General features: G+C 40.5%; 1 protein-coding gene across 2 annotated transcripts in view; it reads left to right on the top strand.

Annotated features, from left to right (window-relative positions):
• Nucleotides 1-17,511, top strand: part of LOC18445023 (phosphatidylinositol 3,4,5-trisphosphate 3-phosphatase and protein-tyrosine-phosphatase PTEN2A) — a 46,216-nt gene extending 28,705 nt beyond the window's left edge. For both annotated transcript variants that reach the window (XM_088855929.1, XM_006855169.4), the window contains exons 11-13: nt 313-443; nt 621-690; nt 16,600-17,511. In XM_088855929.1, the coding sequence (XP_088712055.1) occupies nt 313-443; nt 621-690; nt 16,600-17,187 (789 nt within the window). In that variant the 3' untranslated portion in view covers nt 17,188-17,511. The remainder of the gene's footprint in view (nt 1-312; nt 444-620; nt 691-16,599) is intronic.
• Nucleotides 17,512-17,950: the final 439 nt, after the last annotated feature.

Here is a 17,950-nt window from a genome sequence, read left to right as displayed (position 1 = left end):
CTAACAGTAGGAATCGGGATCCCTATGAGTGGAGTTTGAGATCCAAAAAATTAAAATCAAGATCCCCGAGAGATCCGTTCCGGGAGCGACAGAATTGAGATCCAAGAAGGGATCAACTACCAAAGTAGGAGATCCCGGTAACTATGAGCCAGTGTACTATGCTCTCTGCTAATTTCAATCAACAAGTTAATCAAATGAAGTTAAGGAAGACATGCATCTTTATTGGAAGTACCTAGCAGATAACTGTCATCTCAGTATTCTAGAGATATCTTAAGTTTTCAACTAATGATAATGCATCAACCCATTCTGCAGCCTGAAGATTTCTGGTTTAGTGCACCAAGGAAGGGAATAATGGTGTTTGCCCTACCTGGGGAACGGGGATTGACAGAGGTGGCAGGTGACTTCAAAATCCATTTTCATGATCGACAAGGAGATTTCTATTGGTACGTGATATTCTCTTCTTTCCATTCCTGATAATGGTGTTTCTTGCTCAACCTAAAGAAGTTCCTTACTGGATCTTGGATGTTTTGAAGGAATAATATTTATCATCCATATTTTTATGTGATTCTTTATGGTTCCGTTGTAAACTTCCATTTATTTTTCCTCCTTTTGTATCTCAGCTGGTTGAATACGACAATGATGGAGAACAGGAAAATGTTGACCACCCCAGATCTAGATGGTTTTGATAAGGTAAGAATTCTTTCATATTAATGAAGATTGTGAATGTCGGTTTATTTCTGGTGATTCAACACTTAGGCACATAATACCTATCTTATACAGTACACAAGGGGAATCCCCTGTCCCTCCCTAGCGGGTGGTGGAGACAAACTGTTGGATTACTTGGATGTCTAGTGCTGTCATAAAGCTGGAAGACTGACAATTCATTCTGATAGCCATCAGGGAGGATGGATGGTGGATTCCACTTTATGCATTGTGTATTATGCATTATGTCTATAGCATACTTTTCCTTGCTTTTATCTCCATGCAGTATATGGTTTATGTATGTGTTTGCGCTCATCAATACATGTGCATGGACATGTTTCCTGTTAGATTGGTTTGGTCTAAAGTTTAGTTCTCACATAAAAATGGACATGGGACGTCTTACTATGGAGATGACATTCCATTAACATGTCTGTAACTTACTCTAGTTCTTGTTCGCTACAATGCTAAATAGAATAAATGTTGTATATACTATTCACATTCCTGGAATGACCTACATGAGGCGTAGGTAAAAGTATATATTTGCATGTATATCTCTTGTTGAATATATGATTCATACTTCAACGTATTTGCATTGTAATTGCATCTTATTGATTGATCCCAGTCTGGGTCTTTGAGTCTTTATTGACCTCCTTGTTCGCTCGCAGTTCCTCTGTGGATAGGCCTACTTGGCCTGTTCCACATACCTCTTCTCTGCTTTGTTTGCAGCAAGTGGCATTTTTTCACACCCATTGACTCATGCCTACTGTCTGCAATTCCAGAAAAACCTTGCCGTGTCTATTGTATGTGTGCCTTTTAATTTCCACACATGTTTTCTGCCTAAATCTTGTGAAGTGCTTCACACTGCTTCCTTTCTGATTCGAGCATTTGATGATTATGTTTTTTTTCTTATTGTGTTCTTCTAAGCCTTTAGTACTCTGCTAATCTAGTCACAGTTTCCTGATGAGGATCTCTTCTATTTGCCTATTTCCGACATACCATGGTGGTTATCTCTTATTATTCTTCTAAGCCTTTAGTACTCTGCTAATCTAGTCACAGTTTCCTGATGAGGATCTCTTCTCTTTGCCTATATCCGACATACCATGGTGGTTATCTCTTATTACCCCTTCTTTAACACCTCTGCTCTGCTGGAGATATAATTGATACCCATCCCATCTCTTAGCTTTTCTTTCTTTTCTACATCACTACTTTTGTTACTTGAACATTTTTTGCACGTTCTCTAACTTGCAGCATACCTATTTTCTGGGAGAACTAGTAGGGACATGTATCTAAAAATAAGTTAATTCTCTACGCTTCCTATAAAACATGTTTAATTTTCAAATATCTTCAGATCATCTTCAGTTAATGTGAGGTTCAGCCTCCTTTACTTGAGACATTATTGTGAAATCCCTAATTCAAAATGGAAGAATTCAGTTCATTGAAGCACCCTGGGTGTCATTCAAGGTTTAAATGGGCAGCTATGTGAAACAGTTAAATATACGTGCGTAATGCAGAACTGATGGCATGTGACCTGTGAATCTGTTGATGATATAATTTCTGAAACTATCACAAGATAACTCCATATGGCGAGGCTTTCTTCTAATTACTCTGTCTTCACCTGGAAATGCCATTTCACTGGAGTTTCTTACAGCATTTGTAACACATCTGGAGAGAAGTCTATCTACTTTAGAGGTCTGTCACTCTATTGTCACACTACAATTTTGTCTTTATCATCAAATAGTCGAATAAAGAGCAAAGAATAAAGACCAATGTATCAATGCTAGGAGGACATTGAGTCAATTGACCACTTGATGATTCTTTCATAGTTCAAACATAAAGTTTGGGTTTTATTGTGGACCAGGTTGGTTTTGTGTGGTTCACTCCTATTTCAGTGGCTGACCTCTTGAATGGCTGCCATGCTCTTTAGTGCAATTTATGTATTTCAGGGCCTAAGGGTCACATAGAAGACATTCATGGGGAAGGTCCATGAAAGAGCAGTTACACAGGCTATGGACCGATTTGAATTTGGGGTATGGATGTACTGACCTACTTAGAGAATGGAGGCTTGTGGCCTTGGAGCCGGGAACATCCTTGAGAGGGCAACATGGACGGTCAAATGCAAATCCTAGCTATGCAGAGGTAAATTTGGATTTTGGTTTGGGTGGCAATCTGAGGCCAGGAGGCATTTTGTGGTTTCTTAGTGGTGCTAGGAGCTCTTTGTTGTGACTTATTTAGGCTATTTGGCTCCCCATTGACTTTTGTAATTTGTTGGGAGCCTCATTTTCTTGGTCTCAAGTTTTGATGTGCTAGAGTAGAGGGCAATTTTCTTAAATCTTATTGCATGGTCCAAGAGAGGTGTTCTAAATATTCATATGTTGAATAATTGAGGAAATATTTGATGCATGTGTGGATATGTGTATTTTTTTCACCATATGCTTAGGGTAGCTCATGCCAAGTAGGGTTGTCAATTGAGATGTTTTTAGATGGAGTTTCTGAGATGACCTGGGCATCCCTGCTTCTTGTCTGTTCTTTTGTACTTCCAAAAAGTTTAAAATATTAAACCCCCTTCACCCCCCGCAACTGCCAAAAAAAAAAAATAGAAGAAGGCTGCTGCTGAGGTTTTCATGGAAGGTAGCCATACCTCCTCTGCAGGGAATTTTCCACAACTCCATCATGGAAAATGATTTGAGTTGGTGAATTTATGAGTGCCCAAGGCTAATGTGGTGACTCCTTGTAACAAATAGGGATACGGCTGACTATGGCTTATCAGAAGGATGATTTCTGCCACTAAAAACATACCTATTGTTCTCCCACGGGATATTTTTTTTTGCCCCCTTAATTGTTTAGTAAGTAGTAAGACTATCTCAAATATCTCGTGGTTTAGATGGACCTGCTAAGTTGGAATTGCTGTGAAATTATGAGACGACTTTACCCATTATTGTAATGGTTTAGTATGAAGGAATCAATAGTTGGGCCTTTCTTCTTGATTAATACAATTGCCTCCATTTGAGGTTCACGATGTGTGCCGTGCAAAAGAACAACCAAGCTTCTGACAATAGGCATTACAAACTGGATTCATAAACTATATTGTTCTCATGGACTTAATCCTATTTCTCTCCTATTCTCAACCCACCCACATTCGTCCATCAGATCTCGAACCTAACCTAGTCAAGAAAAATGTAGTTGAGATTGTCTTTTGAAAAAGCATGTTATCCAGCCTTACCCTTGGCTTTGCCTCACATCTTTCAACAATCAAAGCCAAATGAGCCTTATCCACTTCCTTTACATGCATATGTTTCCCTCTCTAGATGATCGTGTTTTGGTGTAAGAGGTGCTCTTTACTAAAGAAGAATTTACTTGGTTTAGACATGCTATAATGGTAGGTAAAAGGTTATGATCCAGGATATTGCCCTGGACATGACTAGAACATCACATTTCTGTAATTTTGCACTTTTTTTAAGTATGATACACAGATAAGACACTCATTTTCATGTATCCAAACATCAAAGGGAAAAAGGAAAATCTTCCTAAGGAGGAATGTTAGAGGCTATTGGTTGAAGATTAGCAAATGACTGCTTCGCAGTTAAGTACGAGCTCCCATGGTCTGATCCAGCTCCAACGGACTATATTTTGTCTTCTGGTTCAGATTTTTTTCTGATATAAATTTTGGATTGAACCAGTAAGGGTGTTTTCAGGCCAACCCTCTCTCGGCAACTCATGTCTCAAAATAAATTTCCAGACCCCCCATTTTGTGTTTTATACGCGTTTTGACTTTTGTTGTGTTTCAAAACAAGCTATATCTTTTGGACCGTTTTATTACTTTAGTCTTCATGGTCTTGAGGACCATAGCTCAATATGGTCATGAGACCGTTATTGTTGGACAACACTTTTTATTTTTTATTTTGATCCATGAGTACTACACCAACTTTTTCATTTTTTCACTGTTTGTTCAATTTGGATGTGGGGGTCTTTAATTCACAAATTTAAATGGGAACCTTAATTTATGAACTTGAATGGCATTGACACATATTATGTGTTTGTTTTATATCACATCATTTGTAACATTTTACCAAGTTTTGACCTATGTCTTGATGATGTGTTGCCATAATTATAAATGTATATAAACCTCTTCCTCTTTTTAGTACATGGTGAACACTGAAATTTGTTCACATTGCAGAGGACTTCAAACAAATAAGATTTTTCGTTTGAATCAAACCAATGAATGTTAGTGTTCTACAATATTTATCTCCAATCGATGTCTATTGATATGGTTACCTATTCGGTGACAAATCAGTAACTGATGTGGTTTTAGACGGGTTATTGAGAGTCAAGTAATTAAAGAAGTGTAATATTGATCTAGCTATATACTGAGAGCGTACTTGCCAAGGCCGATCCCATCTTGTGATTTTTTTTGAGTTAGATGGCATTTAACACTTTGAAGAAAGAGAGGCCACCTCATGTCTCCAGGTACCTTGAATTTTTTATTGCATTTAATTTTAAATCTCTCTCCTTATGACTACTTGGGGTTTAATTAGACTAAAGAGTTTTCTTGTCCCTAGAACTCTCAACCTAGATGTAGACCCTCGGGTTTAACTAGAGTAATAGTATTCCAAAATACTTGTTGAAACTTGACTTCGATCACAGGGAGATTCTGTCGGAATTTCATTTCAAGAGAAATAGGAAAGATTAACAATTTCAAAGTGTTGAAGAGTTTATACATGAGATGGCTACTAGAAACTCACTTAAGGCCATGACCCAGGATTTTGTAAGGCTAAAATGTTTTGATGGTGTAAATTTTAGAAGATGGCAATCCAATGTCTATTTCTTTTTAAGGACCGTGAGGGTTGATTATGTACTGAAGAAACCACGTCCTAGTACATATGTTGGCTTTTTTGGTTAGGCATTTACTCAGATTGGAGATAAATAGATATATGAAACCATTATCTGGTCAGACACAGCCAATAGCACAATCTTCTGAATGTTAGAAGACATACAACATTGGAAAGAGGATGATTATATATGTAAAGTGCATATCTTGGATGCTTTGAGTAATCCTTTGTTTGAAATGTACTCGGGAACGTGAATAGCTAAGGGCTCATTGGAAGCTTTGGAGGGAAAATATAAAGAGGATGCTCAATGGAAGAAGTATCTAATTAGTAGATACTTGAAATTTAAGAGTATAGAGACTATAGCAAATGAATTTGCATCAAATGGCATCAAACTCACTGAATCATTCACTGTGGTGCTGTAATGCCTAAATTATAGCCCTCTTGGAAAGACTAGAAACACACTGATGCGTGAATCAGAGGATTTGAGCTTGAACTACTAATGACTCATTTGAGGAGATGAGACTCCAAGATTTGAAAGAGTACAAGTCCTAGATGGTCGCTAGAGCACATGTGATTAAAGATCTGGAAAAGGAAAAGCCAAGGACTGAGAAAAGAATCAAGATTGAATAAACAAAGGAAGAAAATAAACACAACAATGCTCCATGCCAAAGACAAACTCAAGACAAAGGAAAAAAATCTATGGTATGTTTTGCAGCAAAGCTGGTCACGTGCCAAAACCCTACAGGCCTTTGAAAGAAGCAACATGCTCAATCAATGGTGTCCGGACAAAGGAAAGATTTGTTGCCATGATCTTCGAAAATATGGTAGGGGGCACTATAGGTGGATGGACTCAAGAGGTACCAGACATGTCTCTAATAACCAAAACTTGTTTAGGATGTATGAAGTGGTGGACGCTGGATTAAGATAAAGTATTTAAAAGATTTAAGATTTACAAAACAGAAGTAATAAACAATTAAGTTTGAAAATGAAGGTTTTCAGAAGTCACAATGGTGATGAATATTGATGAAGGTTTGTGAACTTTTGAAGTGATCAGTGATGGTGATAAGTGTGTATATGCTAGAATTTGTAAAGGTCCAATTGTATTTTTTTGCTGGTATGTGGACGATATGGTCATACTTGGAAGCAATACTGCATATATTAAGAATGAAACAATACTGCATGCATTAAGAACACTAAGAAATTATTGTCTTTTGCTTTTATTATGAAAGACATGGGGCAAGCTTGGTGATACTTGGAATTAAGATGGTGAGGAAACTAGTTGGTTATGTTTTAACCTAGACCCACTTGATAGAGAAAATGCTCAAAAGATTTGATAACTTTGAGTGTAAGCCAGTTTTGATCGTTAAAGATGCTCATATCTAGACTCAGGACCATGATGGTCGTTGGTCGGCCCCCCCCACGGTTGCCCGCCCTGTGCCCCCTCGCGCGGGCGTGTGTGCAGGTGAGCAATACGTTGTGTCCGTGGATAAGCATGCAGTGCAGTGTGATGGCTAACCAAAAAAATTTAAATTGAGAGGTAGTACTTACCTCAGATGTAGGGTTGGATTAGGATGCATCCGGGCGCTTAGCCCTCTTAGATCCTAACGTAGAGTTGCTGCGGAAAGCCCTCCACCATCCCTCGACGGCTGTGGCTTGATCTTACTCCCTTGCGCTCTTCACCGCGTCGCTATCCCGAAGTCACGCGCTCATGACAATCAATGGGTCATATGTGCTCCTGAGGTTTGTTCGGCTTAAGGTTTGGTTCGGTTTGGGTTTGGTTTGGTTTAGATTGCCGGTGGCCATGATGGGCAGTTATGAGGTAGGTGGCTATAAGAGAGGCCGACAACAATATGACAGAATTCCGGCAGCACCTCCCCTAGGGTAAGGTAGACAACAAGAGAAAAAGGTGCTTGGTTACTAACTGAGACACCCTAAGGATCTGTCAACATGGTCCACCGAAGCCGAAACCCATACAGGCACTACTACGTAGGATAGCCCTCTTGTGCTAGCCTAGACTAAGTGGATTGGGTGAGTGTGGGAAGTGTAGTATGGTGCAAGGTGGGCAGTAGGGTAGAGTGTGGTGTTTGGAGTGTAGTAGGTATTGGCTAGGGAGTATAGTATGGTGGGGACTAGAGAGTAATGGTAGGTATGGACTAGGATATGGTGTATGGTTAGGTATTGGGTATGGTGTAAGTTGGAATGTGGGGTAGGGAGTAGGATAGGATATGGTATAGGTTGTTGGGCTTGGGAAGTGTGGTTAGGTTAGGGTTTAGCAGGCCCTTTGTAAGTGTAGAGACTTAAGCAAGGTGGGTTAAGGATTGGTTAGGCTAGCTAAGGGTAACTAACTTAAGGTAAAGGCTAAGGGGTAAGAACTTTTTTACGAAAATATTTCTCTGTCCTTTCAGAGTGATAGTTTCATTAACACACAAGGCAAAAAGAGATCTTTAAGTTACATGAGTTAGGGGTTTATATAGGGCTCCCCCTTCAAACAAGGGTGAATGCTCAAAACCCTAAGGAATTGAGTAAAAATAAAATTACAAACAAGACAACAGAAATTAGTGCAAAAGAAAAATTGACCAAAACGGCAGTGCATAAAGTTCAAAATTGCCAAATGGGTCCCTTGAAAAGGACCTTTTCCCACCCATATGGTATGGGGTCTTGGGTTTGGCTTTTCTGGCATCAGAACGGATGATCCATCACTGGAAGAACGTAGATCGTCTCGCCACTATCATTTTAGTATGTGATTTGCAAAGAACCATAGAGATTTGATGAAGTTCTTGATGATTTTGGATTTCCTGATTTTTATGCAAACTTTGCTTGTGTTCTCCGATCGATTACTCCAAAAATGCCTAGTTTATTGTGATTCCTGTTATTGGTAGATCGAAAGGGATGCCAATACGATCGTTTTGCATCGAGAATGGTGCAAACTGACCTTCGATTGACTAAATTATGATTCTAGCAAGCTGCTGGAAAATCAATTTTCTGCTACCTCAAAAATTGTGCCCACTTGCGAGCCTCGAATGGGCCTCATACAAGACTCCTATAGTGACTTTTGTAATGTCAAATCGAATATAGTTGAGTCAGATCGAAATGCACTAAATTTAAGCTTGATCCGACGGTCAAATATCGAATTATGATCGTTAGAGCGTGAAGAGGTCACGCAAACTGATTTCTGCACGAGCTTGGCAACTTGCAGTTCTCTCTTGAATATCTCTCGATCCAGTCGACGATCATATGCGAACTGTATACCAAAAGATCACGCTAGTCAAGGAGCACGACATATCTAAATTTTGGCTTCATTCGGCTTGCGGATAGAGAGATCCAATGTTCTTAGACTCGGCTGAGGTCATTCGGACTTGGCTGAGTAACTCGGCCTCGTCCAATAGGCGAGGCGAGTTTTGGGCGAGTCAGGTGTACAACACGTATTTTGTTTAATTATTATAATACATCAACTTCAAGACAAATGTGCTAAGAAGCCTTGCCAGTTAGTACTGAGGAATAAATTTTAACCTCGTCAGCTGTCAGGGTTCGAATCCCCCAACGCCACTTTTAGAAGGAGTCATTATTTTTTGAGTTCTAAAAAAATATAACCCCAACAGGAATGGAACATGAGACCACTTGCATAGACGTACATTTACATACGGCGACCTAACCAGTACACCAGTTTATTATTTAGTTGATAAAGGTGGCGCTAATATTATTTATAACCATTATTTATCTCCATTTTCTTTAAAAAAAAAATTAGCTGGACATGTGCGAGTTACTCGGACTCGCTCGAGTAAATCGCCTCGGCCAGGGCTTGAATACCTTGGCCAAGTCGATTTTTTGAGCACTGGAGAGATCTATGGACCCAGTTGAGGAAGTGTAGCAGGATTTTATTATGTTTGGAACTGGTTCAAGCTGTGAAATCCTGAATAGTATGGGAACAATCCATTTTGAAAAGGAGGGCTTAGAAAGGTCTGTTTGGATTGAAATTCAAGGGTTGAGGGTTTTTTGACGTTCTGAAGTTGTTTGGGATGGTCCGTTGGCCATCTGAGGGCGATTTCTAGGAGTTTTACTGTATTGTTTGTTCATACACTTGCGGAGTACAATGCTCCTTTATCTCACTTTCCTCATATCTCCTTGTAGCATTGCCCAATCGGGCTGAAATTTGGGGAATATCTTTAGGGTATTAGGGCCCACTCTTGTGCTTTGTTTGGGGTCAAGATGATGTCATACTGGGGTTCTTCAAAATATGGGCGTTATTACACACATGCTTTTGGGGCTTTCAAACATACTTGGTGCCGTAAAGCGACAGTTGCAACCGCCCCCTCTATTATTCGCATAGGGGGTGTGTGCGTCAAAAATACGCACAAACAATACTATTTCCCAATAGGACTATACAAGAGGTACTGGATGTGTAATGTATACAATGTTCTGTACTAGACCTGAATTGGCCTTTGCAATGGTAAACCGAGTGTATATACCATTAACCTTGGTCAAGAGAAATCGGATGAGGTATATTAGCCCTTGAGTTCTCTCAAAGGAGCCATATACACCATGGCCTGCATTATGTGGATGAGCCCACTATATTGGAAGGATGATTATGATAATGAATCCATACCTACTAGTAGATAGATCTTCACATACAGTGACGGTGTCGTTGCTTGGCATGTATTTGCTATCTCATTATGGAATCAGAGCTAATTGCCACAGAAGCTGCTAGGAAAGAGGTTGAGTTGCTAAGGAACTTGTTGGGAGACATAATACTTGTTCAAGGGTCCAAGCCTGCAGTTATAATATGTTGTGATTGTGAAGCCGCACTATACCAAGCGAAAAGTAATTTTTATTACAGAAAAACTATATATATCCCAATGGGAAAAATAAAAGGTCACTTATGTGATGTCTACTTTATGTACCATGATATTTAATTCATGGAAACTTGTAATTTTTACCTCATCCTTGGCTTGGTGGCAGTGTTTTAAAAAGCGGACCGCCCAGCGCCTGTGCGGCCGCCAAGGCGCTCTAGAAGGCCTGGGTGCATCGCCTAGGCCTAGGCAGCCAAATTAGGTGGATATCCCTGGGTGCCCGCCTAGGCACCCGGGAACCCACCTAGGCGCCCACCTGAACCCGCCTAGGCGCCCGCCCGGGCGCCCACCTAGGGCTTGCGCCCTACCCAAGGGCGGAAATGTTCCTCGTTGAGGGTATTTTTAGGTCATTTTTTTAATACTAAAAGTGCAAAATTGTGGGTTTTAGGTTCATTTGAAACTTAAAACCCATTAGAGCCTATTTTAGAGAGAGACACTCATTGCCCTGGTACGCATTTTTCATAACACTGTGGAGGTTCAAGTCTTTAGGACGCCTTTACTTATGCATTGTCTTTCCTGATTTGTTTAGAAAAGAGGCTAATTGTTTTGAAACTGGTTGGGATTGTTAAATTTTGTTGTGTTTCGAAACAAGCTATATCTTTTGGACTATATATTATTAGTTTTGTCTTTCATGATCTTGAAAACCATAGTCCTCTATATGGGCATTAGATCGTTATTGGTGGACTACACATTTTTTTTCATAGGATCACACCAACTTTAACATTTTCTCACCTTTCACTTTTGATATGGGGATAATTAATTCACTAGTTTAAGTGGGATTGACGCATATAATATTGTGTATGGTTTATATGACATCAGGTGTGATAGTTTACCTACTTTTAACGCATATCATGATGATTTGTGATATTTATCTCCAATTAATGTTTGTTGATATGGTTACCCATTGAGAGACAAAACAGTATCTGATGTTGTGGTTTGAGATGAGTTATTGAGTGCAACGAGTAAGTAAAAAGTGTAATACTGGTCTAGCTGTATCATAGGAGTATGCTTGCTGGGACTGATTGCATGTTAGGATTTTTACTAAGTTGGGGACAACATTTCGATAATCCTACAGACCTCTTGTAATTTTTGTTGAATTTAATTTTAATTTTTAAATCCCTCACCTTATAGCTTTGGACCCAGGTCAAAACCCTAAGAGTTTAAAGAGATTAAAGATTTTCTTATCCTTATAACTCTTTGCCTAGACCTAGACCCTCTATGATACTAGAATGAGAGTATTCTTAAATACTTACTGAACATTGAGTTTGGTCAAGGGGAGACTCTGTGGGAATCCTGTTACAAGGAAATAGGAAAAACTAACATAGTTAACCTTAAATATTTAAAGCAGAAAAACTTGGGTATTGTTTCTATTTCTATCGACAAAGAAAAGAAAATGGGTTATATGGATCAGAATCTGACTCTTGTGAATGATGAACACTAAGGCAGGATATGGTATATGTATCAGAACAACTCCCTTTAGAAGTACTCTTCTTTTCTTACAAGCAAACCAGCAAATCTTGTATCCTATTTGAAGCTAAGAACCAGATATGCAAAATAGCTATGTTTCGCACGCTAGAGCCTGCCACAAAATATGTACAAGAGCATATTCCTTGGTAGAAGTGGCAGGGGCTAACTTTTCACTTAGCCAAAATGTGCACCAATCAATGTTGAATGCAGATTCAGGCAGGCCAGCCTTCCGCAAACCCACAGAAGATGAATGGAGCAAAAATCGCACGAGGAACAAAGAAGTTATAGAATGGGCCGTAATCCACCTTTATTTCACTTTCCACACTTGTCTAGTCAGGGAGGCCCCTCAAGGTTAAGGGCAAGTGGTCTATATAGCCATTATATCAGCCCATGCCTAGGGCAGTTGCACATTTGGAATTTAAGTTCCCTCGCTTTAGGGTCAACACACCTGCTCAGCTAGACTGTCCATGATTTGACCAGCTAAGTCTCACTCTATTGGTCTCAGTGCTCCACCAAGCATCACAGACATAGCCATCTCCCCACACCACTAGACTGAGGCCTAGCACCAAGCATCTTTAGCTACTAGCCCTCTTGTGTGTGCTTGTCTGTTCACTAGGTTGCACTAGCCTAGCCTCCTACTCAATTAAGGCTAAACATTCTCAACTCTCTCAGGTTTTTCAATCTAAAGAACTAGCCCATTAGGAGAGATAGCTAATCAACAATTCCCCTTGTGTGTGCATGCCTATGCACTATGTTGCACTAGCCTAGCCTCCCACTCAGTTAAGGCTAAATGTTCTCAAACTCTCTCGGGTTTGTCGATCTAAAGAACTAGCCCATTAGGAGAGAGCTAATCTACAATTCCATGCAGGATGTCGCTCCTTTATAAGTTCCAATACTAAGGGGTTCTGCCCTCCTTGCTTAGCCTGAGTGGCTATGCTCCCCACCTTAACAATGATGTCCTAGTCGGATGCTTGTCCTGCATTGGGCCCCTGTAAACTACGGCTTTGCCCCCATGCTCATGCTTACCTAGTTGAAGTATCGTATTAAGTCCTCTTAAAACTTGGTCAAGTCTGCTGCTACCAAGGGGTCTCTCTACTGATGCTTACATGGTCAGCTCCTTCGCTACCATTATATGCCCATTTGGGTGCATGGTAAGGTCCGCTGCTACTTCCTCATGTGGCCCTCAAGTGTAAGGTCTCTTTTTAGCCTTATTAGAGGTTGAGCATACTTACAATGTTTGTGTCATTTGCTTAGTCTCCTCTTCTTTGCCCACTTAGGTTAAGTGGTTTCCCCTTGCATTGCATCCCTCTTTGGTCAAGGATGCCTTATTTGTCATGGAACGGAGTGACTTTGGTTACTGGGCCGGCCTCAACACAGAAGGTCTCCTGTGATGACTTGACTAGAGTCATCACTTTATTCATCTATCTCAACCACCTCACTGATCCTTTTGGCTTAGACTCCCTCTTAAGCCTGCAGCACACCAATCTCTACTGTACCAGCTGCATGGCATAGAACAAGTATAACAAGCATAAAAAGCATCACAAGCCTTCTTGTCACCTTCCACTAGTTAAACCACATTGAGGGTTGTTTTGTGGACAGTCTGTCACGTGGTGGTCATCCTTGCTTATGAAGCAACCTAATAAAGCTTTCTGAGTTGTCTCTTTCTCCTTTGTCAACCCCTTCTCAAGTCTGGTCCCATTACAATGCGCCACTCTCTTGCCATTTAACCTTGAGAACCCATTCTTGTGATTGGCACCACCTCGCCGCTGATATTGTAGTCTGTTGGACCATCAGTTGACACCATAGAGTAGGGAAATCGCACACACCTGGCCTCCTCAACTTGACCTAGGCCAAAACATGCAACCCTAATACAAAGTTGAAAACCAATTCTCCTTGGTCATGGTTTGAATGTGCAATGAGAGATGCATGCCTCTTCATGTACTTTCTCACTAATCCCATCTATCAAATCTTTCACAAAGCCTCACGAGCAACCCAAGCCACATTGCCTCGCAAGAGGAGATTATTTAAATCTTGTTTCAAGGCCTCCCATGTGCATACCTTGGGCTTTGAAGTGTCCTTAACCCGCATCCACCATGTTTATGAGGTAAAATGGAGCAAATGGCAATTTGATCTTCCTTACCTGCATAAGCAGTCTCAAAATATTGCTCCATGCCCTATATAGGGTATTCCCCAACATGGAGTCCCTCATACTTCAAACACCCTGGGCTTTGGCACCCTCACAGTTCAAAGTGTCTAGGTCCGCTCATGGTTTTACATGAAGCCTTCTTTACAGGGAATTACCTTCTTGCAGGGTCACAAGACACACCTTGAAGGAGTTCACAAAGGCTCTCAGGTCATCTATGAGCACATTGCCCCTCCATGTTGGCCTTGAAGACGTTGATCCAGGCCTCCAAGGGTGTGCTACGATGACTAGCTTGGATCTCTTGGATCATGATTTTCTCCAATTGCTTCTTAAGGTGGTTGACATGATCTTGGATTTTGGCCGGGACACCACCAGTCATGATCTCCAAACCACACTCTGATACCAGCTGTCGCGGAACCTAACTTTTTATCTAGCCAAACTGTGCAAGTCCAAGCTAAATTCGAACCTAGAGTAAGCCAGTCTTCCATAAACCAAGAGGAATGGAGCAAACAACACACAAGGCTCGCACAAGTTATAAAAAGGGTGTCGGCTTGCCTTTTATTTCACAATATACACTTGGTCATAAAAAGTTATAGGTGGTGCCCTTCAAGGGTCTGAAAAAGTGGTTAACAGGCCAGGGTATGCACCTGCAAACTCATCCTCATTTACTACCCACCACCCGGTGTGGCAGTTACAACGGTCCATGCCCCGCAATCAATGACTACCCACATAGGTTGTTAAGAAGGGGGAAGAGAAGAAAAAAAGAGGACAGGGGGGGCGGGGGAGGGAGCATTGGGGTTTTACAGGTCTTGTCAAGCTGCTTCAAGGGTTATTACTGCTCATGCATACCACTTTAAACATGTATGCTCAATACATAGCTCATTATGCCTCTCACATTGCTTGTGGCCGTTACATAAGCCCATGCTTGGGGTAGTTGCACATTATGGCTTAATGGTCAACACCTCTTCCCAGCCAGGTGTATGGTTAGTTGCCTCATGTTAACGCCTATGTCATGTTAGGTTAGGCTGCTCATTTTTCAACCAAGACTCAGTTATTGGTGTTGGTGATCTACCAAGTCCCACTAACTTAGCTATTTGTTAATGCCACTTGCCAAATGCCTTGCACTGAAGGCCTTTATTCTGCTACCAACATGTGCATGTGTATCAGTCGCAACATGACACATGCCGCTCCTTCCTCTCGGTCAAGGCTGAAGGTTCCCAGCTTCCTCATTTAGGTTTGTCGTTCTAAAAAATTGACCAACCAAGACCTAATCAGTTTCACTCTAAGGGTTTCTGCATGCCCCACGTGCCAAAGAAATGGGTCCATTGATAGCTAATATAGTTGCCTTAATTGTTCTTGTTATCTTCATCTTCATATGTTGGCCATTCCTCCAGAGGTTGAGGAATGGAATTGTTCATCCTACCTCAGTCAGAAACGTTACATTTCCCAAATCCAAAATGGTGATGAATGCTCTTGTCTGAGGCAAATTTGATAGGGAGGATTTATTTGCAGTCATGTCTAGGCTTCCCTATTTGGAGCTAAGCTTGGATCAGCTGCATTAATGTGCGAAGTATGGTAGTTTTATTTCTAATTTGGTCCTTTAGGTTGCTCTAATTCATAGTATTTTTTTTTTAATTTCTTCTTTTCCCTTTTTTTTTTGGGTGAGTTAGTGGGGGGAGGGCCCCTACCCTTAGTAGGAATTGAGTCTAGAACGTAGTGTTGCAAATTGTCAAGCATTAACCAATTAAGCCCAAGATCTTTTTCTTCTTTTCCCTTTCTCTTGCTCTTTCAGCGTAATTGTTGATTGTCATTCTCGTGTCATGTTTTTCAGTTTGTTTACTGTTCATGACACATCCCTTCATTGTCCATTCAAAGCAACATACCTTTTTTCCCCCCCTTCTGGTAGCTCAGTGGTAGGAATCGATGTAATGTTGCTAACATCACCCACTCATGCCCAGGCCCAATTCCTCAAAGCAATATGCCTGAAAGAGTGTACGTCAATAACATACTTCCCTAGAAACCGATTTTATGCTTAGAGGTTCCAGAAGTACCCGAATCTTCTGAGTTTCTCGCTTTGAACATGTCTGTATCCAGCATTACTATCAGGAATAGTGCTGACAGAAGATCTTGCTACATAATATATAGATGAATTCTCAATGGGGCTACCAGTCTTTACTGCTCAAGACTAATGGAGGATATATTAATAATTGATGGGATAGATTTTAACGTTTTTTATTTTGTATTTGTGAAAACTGAAAAGTCCGATGCTTGAAAATAACTACACAATGGGAACAAGAATTTCTGCTGCTATGCTGACTTCTGAAGTTGTCGTCCATTGGTTATTCACTCTTGGCTATCTGCTTGACTCTAAGAAATGGGTGTTTTGGCTTTATGATGGTAATGGCTGATGATGATTATAATGGTATGATGCCATTTTCTAGAACTTGTTTCTCAGTTTTATATGATGACCTGCTCTTTGTCGACTTGTGCTCCTTTTTTTGGTGTAAAAATTATGGCTTTATTCCATGTACCCTCTTCATCTTACATTATGTATTGCAAACCAGCTCTACTTTCATTACTAAAATTTGTGAATTATTGCGATTCTCTTCGACAGAGGAAATTGCCTTCACCAGGGTTTCAAGTAGAGGTTGTATTAATGGATTATGATGCCTCCATCCTTGCAAACCCAAAAGCGGAAAATAACACCAAGGAATCAGATAGTAACACGAACATAGGGTCAGGAGGTACTACTACTAGTTCTACTACTACAACTGCTACTCCACTTGGGGATGGAGGAGAGCCTATTCCAAACCTGAGTAACGAAGAAGCTACCAGAATGCAAGTGAAAGACGATATTTTTTCAGATAGTGAAGCTGAAGAGATTGGATCTTCAAAGGGAAGGCAATCACGAGTGGGTAGACAAGAACGAGGGGGCCCTGCTGCTCCTGCAGCTCGACCCTCTGCTGAGCTCCCTACCCAGAAGGAGACTGTTGCAAATGTAACAAATGCAGAGGGAACCAAGCAATCTTTGGTGAGAAATGAAGCCGCAGTCCATGTTTCTAGTGGGGAGCCTAAGATGGAAGAGAGTGTGCCTTTTGAGGCAGCAAAAATGGATTCTGTTGAGGGAAGTGATTTCAAGGCAATGGCAGCTGATGCATCTGTTTTCACTTTTGGGGATGATGAAGACTATGAGAGTGAGTGAGTGTGCTACTCCCGGTGTACCATTGACTTCAGAATTTGTTCTATTGTTGAACTTTTTGTACATAAAGAAGATTTGATTTGTTAGGACTTTGTTGTGGAGAAGCTCATGTTGCTTGTCTTCTTAGGCAGCGCAAGAGAAGCATGGGATTTATCTGCAATGAAACTTGTGAAAAATTCATTTTAGTTCTTAGCCATATTTTGTTAACTGTGCAGCTGCAGTATGAATAAGGCACTGCACAAGTATACCATAGCTGACTACTGTTCACATCGTCTTTCTCTGTATTCTTTATTTGATAATATTGATGAGCGCGTGTTAAATGCTCCAGCAGGAGTATACTGTGTATTGTCTTCATCCGGCAAAAGAGCTTCTTGGGAGGATTTTTAATTAGAAATTTTGGGAGCCATCTATAAGCACAATGATTATTTTCAATTTTTTTTTTTTTAGAAATTGGAGTTTTTCAATGCTTAGATATTGCCCTCCAAAAATGGGGCAGTCCTTGTTTGAACCTTGGAATGTTCGTTTTTTAGGCACACAAAGTATTTTTGTTATGTTTTTGAGGTTTTTTTTTTTTGAAACATTAACGCTGTTATGTTTTTGAGGTTTGTCCTCCTAAAACACTCCTAAGTTGCGTTTTGCCTGAGGGGGTAAATGGATAGTGTGCTCCGACGGGAAAAATCATCCCAAAAGGTAGCTTTTTTAAGCCAGTTAGGGCAGCTAGTGGATTAGATTACATATAAACTTAGGCACGCGATCCTTTTGGAAA

The sequence above is a fragment of the Amborella trichopoda genome, chromosome 13, assembly GCF_054954075.1.
Source record: "Amborella trichopoda isolate Santa Cruz 75 chromosome 13, AtrichopodaSantaCruz75HAP2 v2.0, whole genome shotgun sequence".
Classification (NCBI taxonomy): domain Eukaryota; kingdom Viridiplantae; phylum Streptophyta; class Magnoliopsida; order Amborellales; family Amborellaceae; genus Amborella; species Amborella trichopoda.
Note: the sequence above shows the minus strand (reverse complement) of the source record. Positions and strands in the feature narration are given on the sequence as shown.